General features: G+C 52.6%; 1 protein-coding gene and 1 pseudogene across 6 annotated transcripts in view; one reads left to right on the top strand and one right to left on the bottom strand.

Annotated features, from left to right (window-relative positions):
• PAK4 (p21 (RAC1) activated kinase 4) overlaps positions 1-8,623 on the top strand; it is a 42,770-nt gene extending 34,147 nt beyond the window's left edge. For 4 of the 6 annotated variants that reach the window (XM_039854501.1, XM_039854510.1, XM_039854517.1 and 1 more), the window contains exons 4-10: positions 1,989-2,447; positions 2,658-3,095; positions 4,382-4,515; positions 4,777-4,903; positions 5,609-5,734; positions 6,984-7,118; positions 7,671-8,623. In XM_039854501.1, coding sequence (XP_039710435.1) covers positions 1,989-2,447; positions 2,658-3,095; positions 4,382-4,515; positions 4,777-4,903; positions 5,609-5,734; positions 6,984-7,118; positions 7,671-7,826 — 1,575 coding nt within the window. In that variant the 3' untranslated portion in view covers positions 7,827-8,623. Of the gene's footprint in view, positions 1-1,988; positions 2,448-2,657; positions 3,096-4,381; positions 4,516-4,776; positions 4,904-5,608; positions 5,735-6,983; positions 7,119-7,558 lie in introns of all 6 variants that reach the window. The other 2 variants (XM_039854535.1, XM_039854543.1) reach the window with 2 other exon arrangements.
• Positions 8,624-17,426: 8,803 nt separating this feature from the next.
• On the bottom strand, positions 17,427-17,542 carry LOC120596883 (uncharacterized; annotated as a pseudogene).
• Between the last annotated feature and the right edge of the window lie 5,874 nt (positions 17,543-23,416).

Below are 23,416 nucleotides of genomic sequence, written 5' to 3'. Positions count from 1 at the left end.
TTGCGAGGGGTGGAGGCGGGTGTGCCGGTCAGCAGGCTCGGCGCCCAGGGCCAGGCCTGCGGCTGACTCATCCTCTCCCAGTGCCCAGCCCTGCCTGGGGGGAGGGGGCAGCGAGGTGGCCACAGACACAGCGCAGACCTCTCCCGGCCCACTGCGGTGTTCGTGTGTTCCATGCAGGGTGCTTCTGAATATTTCAAAATTTTTGCCACTGCTTAAAAAAGTGAAAGACCTCGCATCCAAATATCTATTTCTGGCTTGACTAGTTGGCTAGAGCTGGGTGGCAGCTGTCTCCGCAGGCAGGACACCGGCTCCTCCAAGCCACAGGCCCCACCCAGGCCACCTCAGTTTCATCCCCTGCCTGGCCATGTGGCTGCTCGTGTGCTGGTCATACCCTCATTGGGACGCCTCCTGAAACTCAGCCCCTGCTCTGCCTGCCAGCCGTGGACCCTGCTTGAGGCCGTGTTCACCAGGTGGAAGGGGCAGCTTGTCTTAATTCACGCAGAGGTGCCATACAGGCGAGCACTGTCCTGGGGCCCCGTGGGCACTTGTGTTTGCTGCCCAGTCTTCCCGGGTCCTCCCCCAACCCCCAGGGACTTCTGACAACAGAGTCTGACCAGGTGCTTCACCAGACCCCTGGGCAAGGCCAGGCTTCCAGGCTGGCAGCCAAGGCCCACGAGAGGCGGGGCAAGCCCCACAGGGCACTGTGGCCAGTAGGTTTTGTGGGGTCAGTGTTTTCTGCCCAGTAGCGGCAGTTATGGCTTCAGGGTACCTGGCAGCCTCGGGCCCATGACCCTGGGTGCCAGCGATTGGCGGTACAGCGGCGGGGGTCACATTCTCTGCTTCCCACATCCTCCACCCAGCCCCCACATTCACCCAGTGGTTCATCAAATGTTTATTGAGCACCTTCGTCATACCAGACGCTGTTCTAGGTGCTCAGATTTAGCGAGAGCAGAAACAGACAGGAAGACCCAGTCGCTGGCCTCACGCACGTTGCATTGTGGGAGCAGGCGATGGACAGCTGCACGTTTGCTTTACGCCCACTAGTTTTAGGTGCTCAAAAGAAAAAGAAAGTGGGGAAGGGGGATAGGGAGTGTTAGGGGCTGGCATTTTAGACAGCTGGTCAGCGGGAGCCTCCTTCTCAGAAGCCGTGTCCAACAAAAACCTGAAGGAGACGAGGGAGGGAGCCCGGCATTCTTGGGGGAAGATGTTCCAGGCGGAGCGAAGAGCCAGTGCAGAGGTCTGGAGGTGGGAGCTGCCTGTGTGTTTGAGTAGCAGCAAGGAGGCCTGTGGGCCTGGAGCTAATGGGGGGCAGGGGAATCCTGGAGGCTGTGACTTAGTACTCAAGGGAAGAGGTACCCATGACCTGGAACAAGGTGGTGGTGTGGAGGGTGAGCTGGGTGGATTCAGGATGCACTTTGCACTCTGCGCGGCCCCCTGGGCATTCTCATTGCCACCCATTCCTGGGGCACTCTTGCCCCTATGTTGGGCCCAGTCCTTTCTGCCTGTCCTTGTATCCCACCCTCAGCCTCTAGGAGAAGAGAGCACAGTTTCAGGGTTAACAGCCCAACAGCCTGCAGGGGAGGAAGCACCGAGCTGTGTCCTGGCCCCAGTATCCTGTAATTAGCAGCTCTCTCCAGGGCCCATCATGGAGTGGTGTGGCCTCTGCCCTCCTCCCCTCCACCCCACAAGGCCGGAACCTCCCCCAGCCAGAGAGCAGGAGGGTGCTTCTTGGGGGGCTGGGGGTGGCGGAGGCAACAGCCTGACGAGGGGAGGTCACTCCGGCCTCTGGCATCTAGGTGCCGGGGAGGGGCTGCGGGGCCTCCCGGTGCTGGCCCCACCTGCCAGCCCCATCATCGCCCATGGCATTTCTTCATTCGTCTCTGTCTTGTCTCTGTGTGTTGTGTTGTCCTGTCTGTGTGTGTCGGATACATGTCCTGTGTCCCCTCCTCCTTGTCCGCCCCCCGCCCTGCCATCGCCCCGGACCCCAGACCATCGTGCGGGGCAGCAAAGGCGCCAAGGACGGGGCCCTCACACTGCTGCTGGATGAGCTCGAGCACATGTCGGTGACACGCTCCAACTCCCTGCGGAGAGGCAGCCCGCCGCCACCTGCCCGTGCCCGCCAGGAAAATGGGATGCCCGGGGAGCAGGCCGCCATGGCCAGAGGGGGCCCAGAAAAGGCGGGCAGCCAAGGCCGGGTCACCGGTCGCAGTGAGGCAGGTGGCAGCAGTGGTGACCGGCAGCGGGTAGGGCCGGAGAAGAGACCCAAGTCTTCCAGGGAGGGCTCAGCGGGGCCCCAGGAGTCCTCCCGGGACAAGCGCCCCCTCTCCGGGCCTGACGTCAGCACCCCCCAGCCTGCTGGTCTGGCCAGTGGGGCGAAAGTGGCAGCCGGCCGGCCCTTTAACACGTACCCGCGGGCTGATACGGATCACCCGTCTCGGGGCACCCAGGTAACCACTCCCCCTGCCCCAGGGCCCCACCGTTCCCCTTGCCCAGAGCTTTCCCCAGCCCCACCCACCAATGTCAACCTGTGCCCAGCCCACTGTCCATCTCCATCCTGACCACCATGTGTCTGTGCCACCGCCGGGGCCCTCCTGCTCAGGAGAGTAGAGCTGGCCCCCGGCCCCTCCACTGACAGCTTCCTTTCTTTTCTGTTTCAGGGAGAGCCGCACAACATGGCCCCCAATGGGCCATCAGTGGGGGGCCTGGCTGTCTCCCAGTCCTCCTCCTCCCGGCCTCCTGCCCGAGCCCGCGGCACCCCCAGCCCTGGAGTGCTGGGCCCCCACGCTTCCGAGCCCCAACTGGCCCCTCCGACCCGTACCGTCGCCGCCCCCGCCGGGCCCCCTGCCCCTGGGCCCCCTGGCCCCCGGTCGCCACAGCGGGAACCCCAGCGCGTGTCCCACGAGCAGTTCCGGGCTGCCCTGCAGCTGGTGGTGGATCCTGGTGACCCCCGCTCCTACCTGGACAACTTCATCAAGATCGGCGAGGGCTCCACAGGTGTCGTGTGTATTGCCACAGTAAGAAGCTCCGGCCGGCTGGTGGCCGTGAAGAAGATGGACCTGCGCAAGCAGCAGAGGCGAGAGCTGCTGTTCAATGAGGTGGGCCTCCCGCCTCGCGGCCCGCCCTCCCCTTCCTCCTGGTGCTCCCCCGCCTGACCGCTGAGGCTTTGTGGGGGTGGGGGCTGGAGGCTAGGCTTCCCAGCCCTGAAGCTCGTTCTCTCCTCACTCCTCACCCCTCCCCAGGCCATCTCCTCTGTCCCCACACACCCACAGCCATGTCTCTGTCCTACTCCTGGCCTGTCCCCGAGTCCCAGCTCCAGGCCCCCTGGGCCCACTAAACCCCGCCCTCTGAGTGTCTTCCAGGCTCCTCACACCCACTGAGTCCCAAACTGACCCCAAAGTGTCTCCCCTAAATCCCCCTTCCTCCGGTTCCCTGTCTCAGAGAGTCCCCACTCCCTGTCCCTGCCAGAGCCTCCCCGGGCCAGCGCTGTTCTCTCCCACCAGGCCCCGCCCTGGCCACCTCCTCGGTGCCCCCTAAGTATTCCCCACACAGCAGCCTGTCACACTGCACACCCCCACCCTGTTTCCTGACCCTTGCAGCATCCCCGGTGCCCGAAGGATAAAGGCCTGGTCCCTTTGCGAAGTGTTTGAGATCTGCCCCCACCTAGGTTCTTGGTTCTGTCCAGCTTCAGACTTTGGCTCTTGGTGGCCTTTTTGCTAGGGAGCGTGTTACAAAGGCCGACGCTTGGCTCCTTCCCGAGAGGCTGTGTGTGGGAGCAGCCCCCCGACTCTGATGCAGGAGGCACTCAGCACTTAACTACACCCCATAACCTGTCCGTCGGCCCCCCAAAATTACATGCTCCAGCTGCACCATGAGTTTCTGCTTAACATGGCCCTGTAAGCAGTGCGTCGCCCGCCTCCCCCAGGCTGCGCCTGCCTAGGCCTTCTGGCCCCAGGTCCTCCCCGCCCACCCACCCCTTTGCCACCTTTTATTCTAACCTTGGCTGATATCTACTTCTCCTGATCTCAACCTTGTGCTTAGGTGCTCTTCCCACCTTCCTCCCCCAACGCCAGGCTGGTTATCAGGGCCACTCAGAGACCAGCTCAGGACTGGTCACAGATGGGGATCAGAAACGCGGTGTGTACGTGGGGTAGAGAGCATCCCCAGAACAGAGGCTTCAGGCCTCAAGCTGCCTTCGAGGTCTGTTGTTGGCTTTGGCAGTGGGTGACTCCAGTAAACAAGAGTGACAGGTGGAGCTGGGCCTGCGGTGTGGGAGCACCCAAGCCTGGGCCTGCGCGTGAAGCAGGAGCAGCCGGCGGCGGCTGGGTCCGAAATGGGCCGGTGGCCCTCCCCGTACTGCGCGTGACGCGGCCTCCCGCCCCAGGTGGTGATCATGCGGGACTATCAGCACGAGAACGTGGTGGAGATGTACAACAGCTACCTGGTGGGCGACGAGCTCTGGGTGGTGATGGAGTTCCTGGAGGGGGGCGCCCTCACCGACATCGTCACCCACACCAGGTAGCTGCCGGGCGCCCAGCCTGCTGTCTCCCCAGGTTCCCCAGGGTGGAGCTGGGTCCCCTCAGACCTCTCCCATGATAGGACTAAGTCCCCTCCATTCCCTTTGGGGTGGGGCCATGTCTCAGAGCCAGCAGGGTCGTGTCCCCCACAGACGCCTAGGGTGGGGCTTTGTCCCCCTCAGACTCCGAGGGAGGGGCTGTTTCCCCTCAATCCCTGGGGCAGGGCCTTGCCGGTCCCAGTTGCTAACTCCTCACCTTGCAGGATGAACGAGGAGCAGATCGCCACCGTGTGCCTGGCCGTGCTGCAGGCCTTGTCTGTGCTCCACGCCCAGGGTGTCATCCATCGGGACATCAAGAGCGATTCCATCCTGCTGACCCATGACGGCAGGGTGAGGATGGGTCAGCTCCCCCCGCCCCTCCGCAGCTCCCGCTCTGCTGTCCGGCAGGCTCTGACCCCCAATTCAGGGGATCAAGGCCAGTCAGCGTATCTGTTTTTCGTGCAGCAGTCCAGAGTCAGGGGTCTGGGTCAGTGAGGGGCTCTGTTCACACAGGCATTGGGGGCCCAGGCTGGTGGGGGGTCTGCCATCAGTGTAGGGTGCTGGGAACCGTAGTCTCACCCCGCACCCAGAGACAGGAATGCATTCGGTGGCCGGCACGGCTCAGCCACATGCTGCTCCCTCCACGGAGAATTGTTCCCAGCAGAGCACCCGTGGCGGTCCGTGGACCCCAGTCCTGTCTCTTGTCTTCTGGACTGAAGTTCTGAATTTGAGGTCCGTGAATGAGGCTCACGATGCCCAGGGTGTGGGCTTTGGGATCCAGCCCTGGTCTCATCCCCGCCCAGCCTTGGCGCCTGCAGGACTCGGCCACTTCCCCCCAGCAGACCCTGTCAGGAAGACAGATGGTGTTCTCTTGGAGCAGTGACAGGTCTGAGGGGCCCCTGCCAGGAGGTGGCAGAGCTCCCTATGGTCCAGCTCTAACCTCTGAGTGGCCTGGAGGAGACCCAGCACATCCGAGGCCAAGGAGTTAAACGGGGATGCCTCTGCTCACCCTCCCCACACCAGCACCTCTGACCCTGCTGCCTGCATCCTGCCCAGGTGAAGCTGTCCGACTTCGGGTTCTGCGCCCAGGTCAGCAAGGAGGTGCCACGGAGGAAGTCACTGGTCGGCACACCCTACTGGATGGCCCCAGAGCTCATCTCCCGCCTTCCCTACGGGCCAGAGGTGAGCCAGAGGCGGCCGGCGGTCCCACTCCACTGTCAGCACTGGTTTAGGCTGTGACTGTCTGGGGTGAGATGGGGCTCAGTCTGGGGAATGGGTCACCAGGATCGATTTTGGGGGAGAAAAGGTAGGCGTGCATACATGCGTGCGTTCATTCGTTTGCTCCTAATTGGGCGCTGGTTCTCAGCCAGTCCCAGTGCTTGGCAGTGAGGACGGAATGTCGGGTGGAGGCGTCACAGCCCTGCCTGACAGCCCGGTGCAGGGGTCACAGACTGGCCAGCTCCTGGCTGGTGTCGTCTGAAGATGCTTTTGCAAGCATTTAAAAAAGAGAAGTCTCGCATAAAAACCCAAATTGTCATTCTCTGTAAGAAAACCAAGAGGTTTGGTCACATAGAGGCACCAAAGGGTCGCTCTGCTTTAGGAAAGGCAGGTGCCTTCGGCTTGGCTATAGTCCCCACCCATCTCTATTGCCTGCCCTTCCCTGTGCCACTCACTGCCACCAGCTGCGTGGCCCTGAGGCCTTTGAGCTGGTCCCTGTAGCCGCGAGGTTTCCTCGATAGCTAGCAAGACTTGGCCCAATGCCATGCCATGAGACAGGCGCCCTGGGAAACATCACGGGGTCACCGTGGGAGGGAGACTGGTGTGAGATTCTGAGGGAACATCTCAGTCAGGGCTGCCTGTGAGTGACAAACCCAGATGAAACGGATTTAGCAGAACGTGGAAGCTGTGGGCCCCCAAAACTGTGAAGTTAACGAAGTGATAGGCTTCAGGCTCGGCTGTCTACGTGCTCGGTTCCTCTGGGCCCTGATTTTCCCCTGGTAACAGCAGAGATGACCCTGGCAACTCTGGGGCTCATGTCCCTGCCTCTGGGCACTGCCCTTTTCCAGGATATTTGGGTTACAGTCTCAGGTTGACTCTGATTGGTCCAGTTTGAGTCACATGCCTGTTCCCGACCCAATTACTGTCTGGACGATGCTGGATTGGCAGCCTGGTCAAGGACTCCCCCACCCCTGAGGTTGAGGGGAAGGGGTTCCTGCGAGGAGACTGGGGCGGTTAGCGAAAAGGGGGATGGAGGCCGGGTGGGCAGAACCCGTCAGAGGCCTCCCTGTGTGAAGGGTACGTGGGGTCAGAGAGGGTGTTTTGGGCCCAGGGACTCGGGGAGCGAAACAGCAAAGGTAGAACTGGGGACCATCCCTCCCCAGGCTTCCCCCATCCCGCACAGCTCTGCCCTGCATATCTTCCTCTCCTGCAGGTGGACATCTGGTCTCTGGGGGTGATGGTGATTGAGATGGTGGATGGGGAGCCCCCCTACTTCAATGAGCCACCTCTCAAAGCCATGAAGATGATTCGGGACAATCTGCCACCCCGACTGAAGAACCTGCACAAGGTGGGCACCTCCCAGCAGGCAAGTGGTGTGAGGCTGGATGCCACCTGGCCTCTCACCCCAGCTCCTGTCCCCCAGCCTGCGAGTGGGTGTCTGAGCCCTGGCCTCACATGGAGCGGACAGAACTGGGGCATTGCCAGCTCCTGGGGTGGCATTTCCTGGGTGCCGGGCCCACCCCCGTTCCCCTTAGGCCTTGAGCGTTCGTTTCAGTGTGGGTCCCCTGTGCCCTTGGCATTCCACAGAGGTGGTGCTAGGCTGGCCTGGCTGAAGGCACACAACGTAGCGAGGCCCAGAAGAGGGGCCTTCCTCGTGGTGAGAAAGGGGTGCCTCCAGGGCCCAGCTGCTGCCAGCTCCTCACCAAACCTCAAAAGTAGGGAGGACATGAGCCCCTGGGCCCAAGCCCTAGACAGCTGGTGCCTCTTTGCTCCCACCCTGGGCGGTAGGTACTAGCCGTGTGACAGGAAAGGAGGAGCCTGGGGCCCCACCACTGCAAGCGAGCAGAGGATCTGGCACTCAAGAGCCAAGCCAGAACACCCCCCATGCCCTCCCCCGCAGGTGTCACCGTCCCTGAAGGGCTTCCTGGACCGCCTGCTGGTGCGGGACCCGGCACAGCGGGCCACGGCGGCCGAGCTGCTGAAGCACCCGTTCCTGGCCAAAGCGGGCCCGCCCGCCGGCATTGTGCCCCTCATGCGCCAGAACCGCACGAGATGAAGCTGGCACCCTGTCCCTGAACCAAAGAGCCCCTTGGGTCACCCCTGCCCTGTCAGAGGCCAGCCGGGGGCCGGCCCCTGCTCCGCCCGGCCTGGGAGACACTCCGTGTGGCGGGGTCGGTGTGCGGGACCCTACTACTGAACTCCGGTTCTGGTTTTGTGACTGAAAACAGGGACTTGTGGAAGCGAGTGAGGCTCCCAGGGCCCCCCGCCCCCTGGGACAGGCCCTCCCTGTGTTCCCGTCTCCGAGAAGGACAGGCGGCCCTCCCATCACTGGAAGCTGCAGCGGGGGCCGCTGGGGGTGGAGAGAATACTATGAAGAGGGGTGTGTGTGTGAGTGTGTGTGAGTGTGTACATGGTGTGTGCTCACGTCGGAAGGTCCAGCTCCTGTCCTCCAGCCTGCGAGTGGGTGTCTCGGACCTTGCCTGACATACAACCCCCTCTCCCCCTGAGCCATGGCGGGGGTCGATCATGAATGTCTGAAGAGTGGCCTTTCCCTTAGCCCCGCACCCTCTCTGGTTGGACGGGGAGACGGGGGCAGGGCTTCCCTCTCACCCCGGCCTTTGCAGAAAACGACTACTGCACCTGGACAGCCTCTTCTTTTCTAGAAGTCTATTTATATTGTCATTTTATAACACTCTAGCCCCTGCCCCCACCTGGGGACAAATGGTCCCTGTCCTGTGGGGTGACACAGGGGACAGAACCACTGCTTGAAGAATCAGGTTCCTGCCCCCTCAGTGCAGCCCTGCCCTCCCCCCCTTCAAGTTAGTTTTACAATTAAAACATTTTCTCGTTTTGTGTGTGGTGTGTGTAGAGGTCCTTCCCTGCCCAGGCCATCCAGGGGTAAGAGGTTGGGGAGAGGGTGCCTGGCAACCCCAGGATTCCAGCACAGCTTGGGGCACGGCCATGTCTGAGTGGGAGAGGAGTCCCAGGTCAAAGCAGCTGGTACCCCGCCTCTCCCCCCCACCCCCGCCCCCCACACACACACACACTGAGCAGGCCCGATCAGCCCACTCCCAGGCCTGGAAAGAACCAGTTTGCAAGTCCACGGGTCATGACCAATTTACTGAATCTGTGATTTCTGGAAACTTGTTTTAAAGGTTTTGTCTTGAGCGTGCTGGGTGGGTAGGAACTGATCCCCGGTGAGTTGACGTTAGTAAATTGGTCAACAGGCAGATGGGCTTTTGCGGGCTGGGCTAAGGCGGATGGGCCTGCAGCTGCCAGCTTCAGAGATACTCCATCAGTCAGGTACGTCCTCTAGGCCAAGACTCGAGGGGGCTAAGCCTGGGTCCCAACGAAGGGAGGAAGGAGTCCAGCTGACATGGAGGTGACAGCGCAGCTTCTGCATTCTGGGCACTGAGCACTCTGGGCCAGTGCTGGGCTTTGACTGTGCGTGTCCTTCCCAGCACCCTGAGGAGTCAGAGGCGGCCGCAGCTTCTGGGGACAGCTGGACTGTGAGGCGTGAGCCCCCTCTCCAGAGTCCTGCAGGCCTCCTCGGCCCGGTTCGTGGGTGAGGACGGAGAGATTCTGGCTCGGTCCACACCTCCTGTTCTCCACTGTCATGTGACCGCCCCACAGCACAGTTCCGCAGACCCCAAGGATTGGGGTGCTGTTTCTGTGGCAGCCTGGTCAAGTCCATGCATGATCTAGGTCAGTAATCACAGACAGTTACACATAACCAGCACAAGCGACAACTGCTGTGTGTGAATGTATCTGGGAAAAAAATATGCCGGAATTGGAGTAAAGAGAAAGAGGAAACAAGACCAAAATTACCCAGCCACGTGTATTTAAAAAGAAGAAGAAAACTTTTCTCTTGATTGCTTTTACAAATGAGTTCTACCAAACTTTGAAGGATCAAGTAATTCCAACCTTATACAAATTGTTCCAGAAAATAGAGAAAAGATAGATAACCTGCCAGACTCATTTGAGGAAGCCAGAATGCTGTGATCCCCAAAACACAAAGACGGTGAAGAGCAACGTGGCAGCCGCTGCTCGCACAACCCACTGTGTGCACTGATCCCACTGGGCACCTGGAGGTGCCACTGTCCAGGCGGAGCGGCCTGCTCAGACACCTCGATGCCACTTGCCCCATCACGTGGAGGCAGAGCTATCTGACCCCACAGCAACTCGGCTATTGTTACCTTCAGTTACATCACTGCAGTTTTAAGGAATAGCTTTGGGAGGCATGGGGAGCTCCTCCCGGAGGCCCCCTGCCTCCTCCTCCTGCTGGTGCTGCCCCTGCAGGAAGGCTGGGAGAGCCACAGAGGGCCAGTAACCCAGCCAGTAGTCACTAAAGACAAGCCACGGATGGGCTGGAGGAACAAGAGGAGTCGGTGGCCCTGAAGCTGAATGGCTCCAGACAGCTTCCCGCCCTCTGCTCCCACTCCGAGTCTCCTCCTGGCGGGACCTTACCAATCCCAGCTGGCGAGGGCGTCCTACAGGTGGTTTTTCAGGCTTGCGGCCTCGGTGAGCCAGGGAACACCCAGAAGGCCAAGTGCAGCGGAGCCACAGACATCATCTGCCTCAGCTGTGATGTGGCACAGGGGTCTCACTGTCCAGAGGTTACCAACCAGACTTGGTGCTTCACAAGGAGTGAGTGTTAACTCAGCCGCAGCAAAGGCCCTGGAGCGGAGTCAGAGATGCCTGAAGGTCAGATTTAAAGAAAACAGTGGCTCTCAAAGTGTGGTTTCTGGCCTGGCAGCATCCCTGGGAACTTTCTGGAAATGAAATTCTCTGGTCCCACCCCAGGTGAGTCAGACGCTCAGTGGGGCCCAGCAACCTGCATTGTAACAAGCCCTCCAGGGGTTCTGAGGGCGTTGGAGTTTGGGAGCCACTGAGGTCTGTGATTGGCCGAAGAGTTTGGCACTCAGCCCCGCCCAGGCAGCCGGGTCCCGCCTCCTTCCACGCTAAGAGATGGCCTCCTCCCACGTGGCCCAAGGGCACTGCCACCACCTGAAGGGAAGAGGGCACTCCCCTTTAAGGACAGGACTGTGGTTGCACCGTTGCCTCATTGGCCAGAGCTTAGTCATGTGACCACACAGAACAATGGAGTTTGAGAATTGTATTGTATTTGGGGAGCTGTGCTCTAGCTATAAATTCTACTACTACACAATTGTGCTCCTTCACTCTGCTGTTAATTACATTTGCTAGGCTTCACCCCAGAGAACCCAGAGGCCGACCCAGTGTATGCAGGAGCTTAATATATGATAAGGATGGCCCCACAAATCAATGGGGAGCTGGGGGGAGGGGAGACTTGTTTGATAATAAATAGTGTTGGGGAAATGGGTTCGTTTTATAGAGAAAAAACTGAATTCCTACCTAATACAACAAAAGGGAACCCTAGATCTGTCCAAGACAGTAAGTAGCCATTAACCACATGTGGCTATTTAATTTTAAAATGAAATAAAATTAAGAATCAGTCCTTCAGTTGCACTAGCCACATTTCACATGCTCCGTTGCCACTTTTGGCCAGCAGCTGTCAATATAGATATGAAACCTTCCGTTATTTTGGTTTTATTGGACGGTTTTTCTCTTGGATTAAACATCACTGTGAAAGGTAAACTATAAAGCTGATAGAGGAAAATATTCAATGACCTAGAAGCAGAGAAGGACTTCTTAAAACTCCAAAGGAAAAAATTATGAAGAAAAATACATTTGCGTATATAGAAAATGTGTTCAAGGAAGGACATTGGCGGATATGACAGGTTTCAGAATGGGAGAAAGTATCTGCAAAGTCTAACACTGATAAGATATATTTTTAACAAGAAAAAGCAAGCCTAGCAAAAATGGGCAAAGGATATAAACAGACAACTCACAGAAGAAAAAGGCCCAAAAGGCCGACAAGGGTGTGCACAGTTGCTCAAACTCAGTAATCAAGAAGGGCAAATTCCAACAAGGTGCCATTTTAACAGTGTGAATCTGGCAAAAATTAGAAAGTCTGGCTTAGTCAAATGAAGTACACCTGACCCTTGAACAATGCAGGTTTGAACCGTACAGGTCCATTTATACATGGATTTTTGTCAATAAATACTTGTACTGTTTTCGATCCGTGGTTGGGAGTCCACGGATACCGAGGGCAGACTGAATGCATAGACGTGTACACCGTTTTATTTAGGGGACCTCAGCATTCGTGCATTTTGGTATCTTCACGGGGTATACGATTCCTCATGGACACCAAGGGACAACTTAAATTTGGAGGGAGTCAAAAGTTACACAAGGATTTTCAGCTGTGCAGGAACACCCCCAACCGCCACACTGTTCAAGGGTCAACGGTATCGCACATATGTATCTCCCCAATAATTCTGCTCCTGGATGAGCTCCCGAAGAACGAGGTCATGTGGGAATGAGAGCGAGGATGTTCATCGCAGCAGGATTTATGGGGCAGGAGCTGGAGGCAGCCTGGGTGTCCACCCCAGGGGAGCGAGTGATACACGGAGGGGGCGCTCCTGTGCAGCCCGCAGGCGCCAGGGACCAGGTGTGCCTGCGGGGAGCGGGAGCCAAACCAGTGACGGAAAGAGTAAAATGAAGAGCTATAATCCCAGGCCAGGTGTATAAACTACAAATTATGGATGTAAAACTGTTCTCATTTTGCAAGACCCGAAAAAGAGACCCGTTTACACATTCGAGCGGTTCCCAGTGGAGAGGGAGGGGAATAAAGGTAATGAATGAGTGAACGAGAGAGAGTTCTTGGGAGGAATAAAGGTCTTGAAGACCATGCTAAAGCTCTGCTCTATAAGCAAAGAGCAACCTCCTTAGGAGTGGATTGGGGCCTGGTCACGAGTGTTTAAAATGAGAATTATCCAGGCGATTCTAACACGCAGCCAGGACTGAGGATGGGAGAATGGCAGTTTGTCTGCCATAGTACGTCATTGTCTACCTCAAACATCATGCCCGTCTCCTGCCTGTACCCCACCGCTCACCGAGGAGGGCCTGTGGACTCATCGCGCAGCTTCCTCCATCTCACTGATGTGAAGACTGAGGTCCACGGGGGAAGGACCTGCCCAGGGTCACCTGGCCGAGGAGGGCCAGGCCTGAAGTCCCGCGTCCCTCAGCGGCGCTGCAACAATCGGCAGGACAGTTGTGATCCAGGAGACTCAAACTCCAGTGCCCCTGGGGCCAGGCAGGTGACACTGAGGAACTGGGAGATGCAAAGGCACACCCTTTTGAAGGGCAGTCACTTCTCAGGCCACCGTGGCCTTGTGGGAATTCGGCCCCACGATGCCAAATATTTTGATTTTTCTCGAGAAATCCCCATTTTCATGTGAAAGCTCTCGAATCTTAAAGGTAGGCAACTCACTCGAAACGTTTAATAATATTGTGTGGGCTGAGCGAGATCAAGGTAATAGTTAATGTTCATCAACATCTTACTGTGTCCAGGCCTTGGCCGAGCTCCTAGTTCAACCTCACGTAACCCTGTAGTGGTTTGAATGGTGTCCCCACCCCACCAAATATATGTCCCTGGGGAACCTGTGAAAGTGACCTTATTTAGAAGAAGGGTCTTTACAGATGTGATTCAGTTAAGGATCTTGAGATCATTATGGTTCCTTCGGGGGGAGAGGGGGCAGCGCTTAAATCCAGTGACAAGGGAGATCTGAGACACCCAGAGGAGAAGGCCTTGTGATGACGACAAGGCAGAGATTGGAGTGATGTGGCCATGAGCCAAGCAACCCCGAAGCTGGGAGAGGCCAAGAAGGGTTCTCCCCACAGGCTTCAGGGGGAGCATGGCCCCGACGACACCTTGATTTCAGACTTCGGCTTCCAGAACTGTGAGAAGACACATTTCTACTGTTTTAAGCTACCAAGCTTGTGGCAGTTCCTTATGACAGTCACAGGAAACAAATGCAACCCCCTAACAGCCCTCAGAGGAGGCACCTTCCTTGTCCCATTTTATAGCTGGAAGACTGAGGAACAGAGGCACGAAAATCACCAACCTGGTCACACCACAAGAAAGGGGTGGAGGTTGGGTCTGAATCCGGGCACTTGGCCTGGGAGTCTGCACATGGTCACCATGCCCCAGCTTCCTGAAGAACCAGGCAGGGCTCTCTCCACTTCCTGCAGCTGAGGGACCACACGGCTGAACAGAAAAGCGTCAGCCTGTCTTCTAGGGTGGCCAGTTAACTCCACTAGGGCCAGGCCCCAAAAAGGGGACTCTGGGAGAGACATGGCTGATCGAGTAGGAAACAAGGTTGAGAGGTGTTGGGACTGGGGGATGAGATGAGATAGCAAATAGGGTCCTGGTTTGTGGTTTAGACAGGTGGGGGACAGCTCGGAGCCTTTGCGGGGAAGACCAGAGGCATCAATAGAAGTTTGGGGCCCACTGGGTTAAACAGGTAACTCTCCCTTTCTTCCTCCCTCTTTCCTATTCCTTTATCCCTGACTTACTTTCTTACTTTCTCTCTCTCTCTCTCTCTCTCTCTCTCTTCTCTCTCTCTCTCTCTCTTTCTCTCGTAATCCTATTTAGTATTTGAACAGGCAACCCAAGCACATGACACAAATTGTACAAGATTCCAAGAGGGGAGATGGCAAAGTTCACCTCCCTCGCTCGCCATTCCGGGCCTCTCCGCCCCCTCCCCAGGGGCAGCGACCGGAACATTTTCCTGTGTTTCCTTCCCGAACTGCTTGCATGTACCAGGAAACACCCACGTGCGTACACAGTTCGTCCTACTTTGCAGTAACGTTAGCATAATGGACGCCTCCTCCTTCCCCCTGCTCTTTTCTAACATCGTATCTTGGTGGTTGGTCCCGGCTGGTACATAAAAAGCTGGGTACTATTCCCTGGAGGATGTGAAACATGATTTATTAAAATCGTGACTTGCCGAACGTCCCTGGCGATGGCGTTCGGGACGCGGGGGGCGGGGGGTGGCCCGCGGTTGTGATCGGCGCGTGCTTTACATTCTGCACGTGGGCACCTTTCTCCGGACGCCTACGCCTCGCCTCCCCACCCCCGCCTCCCCCCCCACCCAGGTGCCACATGACCCACCTGCCCTCTGCCCAGGTAATGCTTCCTGGGTATCCCTGACCCTCTAGATCCTAATTATAACTACCGAGGCCCGTTTTCCCTATGAGGTTCCGGGGGCTAAGATGTGGACATATCTTTTCAGGGACCACCGTCGGGCTCCAGTCGACCCCACCCCAATCTCTGTAAGTCTCTCTCTCTGTCTCTGTGCTTCCGCCTCTCTAGGTCTCTCAACTTTTCTTTCTCTTTCTCTTTGTCTCTCCGTCCCATGTCTCTTTGTCTCCCTCCCTCCTCCTCCTCCTCTCCCTCTCTCTCCTACCCCAGCTCGTTCCTGCCTCTCTGTCGCCCCCTGCAGGGTGAAGCTGGCTCACAGCACCCCCACTCCCTACCCCTGTGCTTTATACAGGGGGAGGCCACGCCCAACCGAGCCCACCTTTCTCCTGCCCTCAGCCCCCTCCCGACGTAGAGAGCCCACCGTCTGCTCCTCCAAGCCCCACTGGCCGTCCTCTTTTCTCTACGGTATCAGCGAGTTTGGGTCTTGGGTCCAGCTGATGCTCCTGGTGGGTGATGCTGGCTTCGCAGCAGGAATGGGGAGAGCTAGACTCCGGGGTGTGGGACCGGCTTCCTTGGCTGGACACAGCCTCGTCCTCCTGCCCCGGCCCCGCCTTCTCGTCCTCCCGGCTCAGCCGAGAGCAACCAGTCTGTGTCAGCCCTGAGCTGGGGACACATAATAAACAAACCCGCCCAAGGCCCTGCCCTGGTGAGGCTGACATTCTCTCGGGGTGACACAGTTCATGGTTCATGACCAAGTGAACATAGGTATTCATATCAAGTACTCATAGGTATTTATAAATCATACTAAGTTCAAGAAAGAAAGAACAGGGTGTGGCAATAGGGTACAGCAGAGGTCGGCCCCAGATTATTGTTGATGTTCCAATAGGGAAAAATCACCGAGATACATTGTTGGGTAGAAAAAAGCCAGAAGGGTGTGTGCCTTACAAATAGGTGACATTTGAATGGAGGTGAAAGCAGCCTTGGAAGCATGGAGTGGAAGGCTTGCAGGCAGAAGGGGCAGGATGTGCAAAGGCCCTGAGGTGGAAGGAATTTGTAGGTCAAGGACCAGCAAAATTATGGGACACCACGAGTGCAGGGGAGAGTGTGGGCCACCTCGAGCAGCACTGCGGGGAAAAGTTAGCCCTGTTTTCTAGATGAGAAACTAAGGCTTGGGAAAGGAAGTCTTTTGCCCAAGGACACACAGGATCGGGGTGGAGACTTGCTCAGAGAGTCCTATGCTCTTAACCACCAGGACAGTGGTTCTTAGTGAGGGATCCCAGATGGGCGGCGTCAATATCACCTCCCAGGTCCCACCCCAGAACCACCACATCAGAAACGGAGTGGGAGCGGAGGCGTGGAGCTCAGCAGTCCGTGGTTAACAAGGCTTCCAGGGGGTTCTGACATGTGGTCAAATTTGAGAACCACTGAGCTCTCCTGCCTCCCCAGGCTTTGCTCCCGCCCCTGTTCCGTGGGTTGGGCGGTGGTCCCTGAAAAGATATGTCCACATCTTGACCCCCGGAACCTCATATGGAAAACGGGCCTCGGTAGTTATAATTAGGTTGGGGACCTTGAGATGAAGAGGTCATCCTGGATTACCCAGTGGGCCCTAAATTCAATGACAACTGCTTTTATAAGGTGAAGCGGAAGGAAATCTGAGAGTGAAGAGGAGGAAGAGGGACCACAGAGGCAGAGATTAGAGTGATGCGGCCACAAGCCAACAAGTGCCAGCAGCCACCGGAAGCTGGGAGAGGCGAAGAAAGATCCTCCCCTGGAGACTCCGGAGACAGTGCGTCCCTGCCAGCACTTGATTTCAGACTTTCGACTTCCAGAACCGAGAATAAATTTCTGTCGTTTTAAGCCACCAACTTAGTGCTAATTTGTTGCATCAGGCACAGGAAACTAATACACTGTCTGATGGGGAAGGGAGAGCAATGGCCCCCAGCCTGACTTCCCACGTGCGACCGGCGACAGAGCCCACCAACCTCCCTGTCATGGCACCTGGCACAGCACCTGGCACTGGCGTCACCTGTCCTCTTCCCGAGAGCTCTGAATCTTCTTGTGAATGGGATTTGGAGTCAATGCGATGTAAAGAGAGGGCGGAGCAGTGCCCAGGTGGACTGGGACTAACTCAATGACTTAGAAATTGGGCTGCAAACTAGAATCTGATCTGAGGCCTCTGGCGAGCTGGGAAGGATTCAAGGAGAGGAGAGTCATGGCCGGATGGCTAGTGGGGAGGATCAACCTGAAGTCAGATACTAGCATGAGGAGCTCGGCCCCTACCTGGGCCACCCTCCCTAGGGGTACAGACTCTGGGGCTAGACTTCCGGGGTTCAAATCCCAGATCTGCCACTTTCTGGCTGTGTGAACTTGAGCCAGTCACTTCAGCCCTCTGTGGCACTTCAGCCCTCTGTGGCTCAGCTTCCATATCTGTAAAGTGGGTTTAACGATAACACCTCCCTTAGAGTCTCACTTCGTTCATATACACGAAGCACAAAGGACAGTGCCTGACACGCAGCAAGCAATCCATAACCGCTATTACGGGCATACTTCATTTTATTGCCCTTATTTTTTCATTTTTTTTTTTTTTATTTATGCCTACAGCACCTGATCTTCCTAGGTGGTCTCCCATCCAAGTACTAACCAGGCCTGACCCTGCTTAGCTTCCGAGATCAGACATCTGCCTTGTTCAGGGTGGCATGGCCGTAGACCATGGACCGTGGCTCCACTGGGGCGCGAACCCAGGACCTTCTGTGTGTAAAGCAGACGTGCCAACCGCTACACCATGGAACCACGTCCTGACCTTCATTTTTCAAAAATTGTGCTTCGCTTTATTGCACTTCATAGATGTTGCATTTTTTATAGATTGAAGGCAAGACCCTCCACCAGCAAAAAGATCACTGCTCGCTTTTTTGTGATGCTCGCTTTACTGCGGTGGTCTGGAACCACACCTGCGAGACCTCTGCGGTCTGCCCACAATCTTGCTTTTATTATCTCATTCGGCTCCGCAGCTGTCCACGTGGAGATGCCTCCCAGGTCTGTGTCTCAGCCCTGACCCCTCTTCTCATCCAGTCACCTCCTGGCATCGCAGATGGAATGCTGCCCCTCCCCCATCTCTTCTGGCCTCCAGCTTCTCTCAGCAAAAGGTGCCACCTTCTGCCCATTGCTCACACCCTCAAGGCCGATCAAGCCTCTCTGTCTCCAGGAGGGATCCTGAACCTGTCCTCTGCCAGCCACTCCTCCACCCTCCCTGGGCCTGTCCACCCTCGTCTGCCTTCACTCGGTCAGAGATCAGTTATGTCTACTCATTTCCCAGCTGAAACCTTCTCCATAGTTTCACTTGAAAATTGTCACACTTAGAAAAATCCTACGCAGCTGCCCTCATCTCTCTCTGACCTCATCCCCGCTTCCCTCCCTCCTCTCCAGCCACACCGGCCCCGCTGCTGCGCCCCAAACACACCTCAGGGCTTTTGCACTTGCTGTTCCCCCTGCCTGGACATGCTCTTCCCCTAGCCCTTTACACAGATAGCTCCTTAGCCTTCTTCAAGGCTCTGCTCACATGTCACCTCCTCCAGAAGCCCTCCCTGACCATCCCAGTTAAAATAGGTTCCTCTTCTCTGTCATCACAGCCTATTCTTCACCTTCGAAGCACTTAGCCCTGTTTATCAATTAACTAGTTGCTCACTGACTTGTCAAAACCCATCCCTCCCCCCTCAAGTCCAGAAGACTCAGGGGGACAAGAGTCTGTCTGTACTTTCCCTATTGTACCCCCAAAGCACAGGGCTCGGCCACTGTGGATGTTTAATAAGTTATCTTTTGAAAGAATAAGAGATAGAAAAGGCTTCCTTCAGAGAAGCCTGACAAATATTTACTATATATTTTTTTCTTCATATCAATGAGGCCCACTGTTCTACAGCTTACTTTTTTCACTCAATATGCTCATAGATATTTCCTTATTAGTATGTAGACAGTTGCTGTAGTCTTTTTGTTTTGTTTCTTATTGAGCTATTATTTACATTCAATAAAATACACCCATTTAAAATGTACAGTCTGATGAGTTTGACAAATGTCTACACCCGTGTAACTACCACCACAATTAAGACAGAACATTTTCATCACCCCGAGAAGTCCATTCCATGCCTCTTTGTAGCTCGTCCCCCAAGCCCAGGCTACCTCTTACATGCTCTCTGATTCTGATTACTGGTGCTTTTTCTGGAATTTGGTATAAATGGAATCACATAGTATGTGCTTTCTTTTGGCCTGGCCTTCATCACTCTGCGTGATGATTTTAGATTCACCTACGTGGTTGCACGTTTCAACAGCCCAGGGCTTTTTCTTACTCAGACTATTCCATGGTTCATCTGTTGATGGACACACGAGTTGATTTGAAGCTACAGTTGACTCTTGAACCACGCAGGGGTGAGGCGTGCTGATCCCCCATGTGGTTGAAAATCCACTAAAACTTAACTGCTGACAGCTTGCTGTTGACAGACCGGAAGCCTTACCGATAACGTAGTCAATTAGCACATATTTTGTATGCTATATGTATCATATACTATATTCTTACACTAAAGTAAGCTAGAGAAAAGCAACCATTATTAAGAAAATCCTAAGAAAGAGAAAATAGTACTGCTACTATTTGTTGGGAAAAAATCCTCATGTAAGTGGACCCTCATATTTCAATCCCATGTTATCGAAGAGTCAGCTGTATTATGAGAAAGCGTTGCGTGCGGGTCTTTGTGGGGACATATCTTTTCCCATCTTGGGGCTAAATCTTAGGAGTGGGATCACCAGGCTGTAGGGCAGGATAGTCGGTTTGATAATGAAATTGTCAAATCGTTTCCCAATGTAGTCTCACCATTGCTCATGCTTTTTATTTTATTTCTTTTTACTTTTCAATTAGAGTTGACATTCGATATTATTTTATATGTTTCAGGTGTACGGCATAGCGGTTAGACATTTATGTAATTTTCGAAGCGATTCCCCCCGATTAGTCGAGTATCCACCTGGCACTATACATAGTTATTACAATATTACTAACTATATTCCCTATGCCGTACTCTACATCCCCGTGTCTATCTTGTAACTGCCAATTTGTATTTCTTAATCCCTTCACCTTTTCCATGCAGCCCTCCAATTCCGCTCTCATCTGGCAATCACCCGTTTGTTCTCTGTATCTATGAGCCTGTTTCTGTTTTGTTTGTTCATTTATTTTGTTCTTTGGATCCACATGTAAGTGAAACCACATGGTATTTATCTTTCTCTGTCTGACTTATTTCTCTAAACATAATACTCTCCAGGTCCACTCATGTCATTGCAAATGATAAGATATCATTTTTCATGGCTGAGTAATATTCCATTGTATATATGCACCACCTCTTTTTTATCCAATTGTCTATCGATGGGCACTTAGTTTGCTTCCATATCTTGGCTATTGTAAATAGTGCTGCAGTGAACATAGGGGTGCATATATCTTTTCGAATTAACGTTTTGGTTTTCTTCAGATAAATACTCACAAGTGGGATTGCTGGATCACATGATAGTTCTATTTTTAAACTATTTCCATAGTGGCTGCGCCAATTTTCAATCCCACCAACAGTACACAAGGGTTCCCTTTTCTCCACATCCTCACCAACACTGATTTTTTGATTTATTGATGATAGACATGTGTGAGGTGACATATCTGCATTTCTCTGATGATTAATGATGTTGAACATCTTTTCATATGTCTATTGGCCATCTGTTTGTCCTCTCTGGAGAAATTCCTATTCAGATCCTCTGCCCATTTTTTAATTGGATCGTTTGCTTTTTTGGTGTGGAGATGTATGAGGCTTTATCAATTTTAGATATTATCCCCTTATCAGATGTATCGTTGGCAAATATCTTCTCCCAATCAGTCAAATGTCTTTTTGTTTTGTTGATAGTTTCCTTTGTTATAAAAAAAACTTTTTTGCTTGATGTAGTCCCATTTCTTTATTTTTTCTTTTGTTTCTCTTGCCTAAGAAGATATGTCAGGAAAAAAAATATTACTAAGAGCAATGTCAGAGAGTTTACTGCCTGTTTCCTTCTAGGAGTTTTATGGTTTGGGGTCTTATGTTTAACTCTTTAATCCATTTTGAATTTATTCTTGTGTATGGTGTAATAAGATGGTCCAGTTTCACTTTTTTGCATGTATCTGTCCGATTTTCCCAACATCATTTATCGAACAGACTGTCTTTATTCAATTGTATATTCTTGCCTCCTTTGTCATAGATTAAATGACCATATAGGCATGGGTTTATTTACGAGCTCTCTATCCTGTTTCATTGATCTAGGTGTCTGTTTTTATGCCAGTACCATGCTGTTTTGAGTACTATAGCTTTGTAGTATAGTTTGATATCAGGTAACATGATACCTCCAACTTTGTTCTTCTTTCTCAAGATTGCCGTGGCCATTTGGGGTCTTTTACGGTTTTATATAATTTTTTTGATTATTTGTTTTAGCTTTGTGAAAAACCCCATTAGTATTTTGATAGAGGTTGCATCGAATCTGTAGATTGCTTTGGGTAGTATGGACATTTTAACAATGTTAGTTCTTCCTATCCATGAGCAAGGCATATGCTTCCATTTATTTGTATCTTCTTCAACTTTTTTCTTCAATGACTTGTAATTTTCGTAGAACAAGTCTTTTACTCCTTCATTAAATTTATTCCTAGATATTTTTGATACAATTGTAACTGGGATTTTCTTAATTTCTCTTTCTGATGTTTCATTATTAGTGCATAAAATGCAACCGATTTCTGAATATTAATTTTGTATTCTGCTACTTTAGTGAATTCATTTATCAGTTCTAACAGTTTTTTGGTGGAATCTTTAGGGTTCTCTATATATAGTATCATGTCATCTGCAAATAATGACAGTTTTACTTTTCTTTTCAATTTGGATGCATTTTAATTTTTTTTCTTTCTTTTTTTTTTGTCTGACTGCTGTGGCAAAGGCTTCCAATACTATGTTGATTAAAAGAAGTGAAAGCGGACATCTTTGTCTTGTTCCTGATCTCATGAAAAACACTTTTAGCTTTTCTCCATTGAATATGATGTTGGCAGTGAGTTTGTCACATATGGCCTTTATTATGCTGAACTCTGTTCCCTCTATTCCCACTTTACTGAGAATTTTTATCACAAATCGATGCTGGATTTTGTTAAACATTTTTTTTTTTGCATCTATTAATATGATCATATGATTTTTATCTTTCAACTTGTTGATGTGGTGTATCACATTAATTGATTTGTAGATACTGAACCAAGCTTGCATCCCAGAAATAAATCCAACTTAATCATGGCGTATGATATTTTCAATGTATTGCTGAATTTGATTTGCTAATATTTTGTTGAGGATTTTTGCATCTGTGTTCATCAGGGATATCGGCCTATAATTTTCTCTCTCCTCATCCTCCTCCTCCTCCTCCTCCTCCTTCCTTTTGTAATGTCTTTATTTGGTTTTTGGACTCAGGGTAATGGTGGCCTTGTAAAATGAGCTTGTGAACATTCCTTCCTTGAATTTTTTGGAATAGTTTGAAAATAATTGGTGTTAATTCTTCTCTAAATGTTTGGTAAAATTTACCCGTGAGCCATTTAGTCCAGGACTTTTGTTTGTGAGAAATTTTTTGATTACTGATTCAATTTTGTTAGTAGTAATTGGTTCAGATTTTCTGGGTTTTGTTTTTGGTTTTTTTTTGACTCAGTCTTGGAAGATTATATGTTTCTAGGAAGTCATCCATTTCTTCTATATTGTTCAATTTGTTGGCCTACAATTGCTCGTAGTATTTTTTAAATAATTTTTTGTGTTTCTGTGGAGTCAGTTGTCACTTCTCTCTCTTTTCTGATTTTATTTGGATCCTCCTCTCTCTTCTTTATGAGTCTGCTAAAGGTTTATTAATTTTGCTTCTTGTTTCAAAGAACCAGCTCTTGGTTTCATTGATCTTTTGTACTGTTGTTTTTTTTTTTTAAGACTCTATTTCATTTATTTCCACTCTGATTTTTATTATTTCCTTCCTTCTACTCCCTTTGGGCTTTGTTCGTTGTTCTTTTTCTACTTCTTTAAGTGTAAGGTTAGACTGTTTATTTGAGATTTTTCTTGTTTCTTGAAGTAGGCTGGTATTGCTATGAATTTTCCTCTTCGGACTGTTCTCGCTGTATCCCATAGATTTTGGATCATTGTGTTTTCCCTTTCATTTGTCTCAAGGTACCTTTGATTTCTTCCTGGATCTCACTGATAACCCATTCATTGTTTAGTAGCATGTTATTTAACCTCCAGTGTTTGTGTGTTTTTCAGTTTTCTTCTTGTAGTTGATTTCTAGTTTCATACCGTTGTGGTTGGAGAAGACGTTTGCTATGATTTCAATCTTCTTAAATTTAGTGAGGCTTGTTTTGTGGCCTAACATGATCTATCTTGGAAAACGTTCCATGTGCACTTGAGAAGAATGTATATTCTGCTGCTTTAGGGTGAAATGCTCTAAAAATATCAGTTAAATCCATTTGCTCTAGTGTGTCATTTAAGGCCACTGTTTCTTTCTTGATTTTCTGTCTGGAAGATCCATCCATTGGT

This window comes from Pteropus medius, unplaced genomic scaffold (assembly GCF_902729225.1).
Source record: "Pteropus medius unplaced genomic scaffold, Ma_sr-lr_union100, whole genome shotgun sequence".
Classification (NCBI taxonomy): Eukaryota; Metazoa; Chordata; class Mammalia; order Chiroptera; family Pteropodidae; genus Pteropus; species Pteropus medius.
This window is presented reverse-complemented; position numbering and strand designations above follow the sequence as displayed.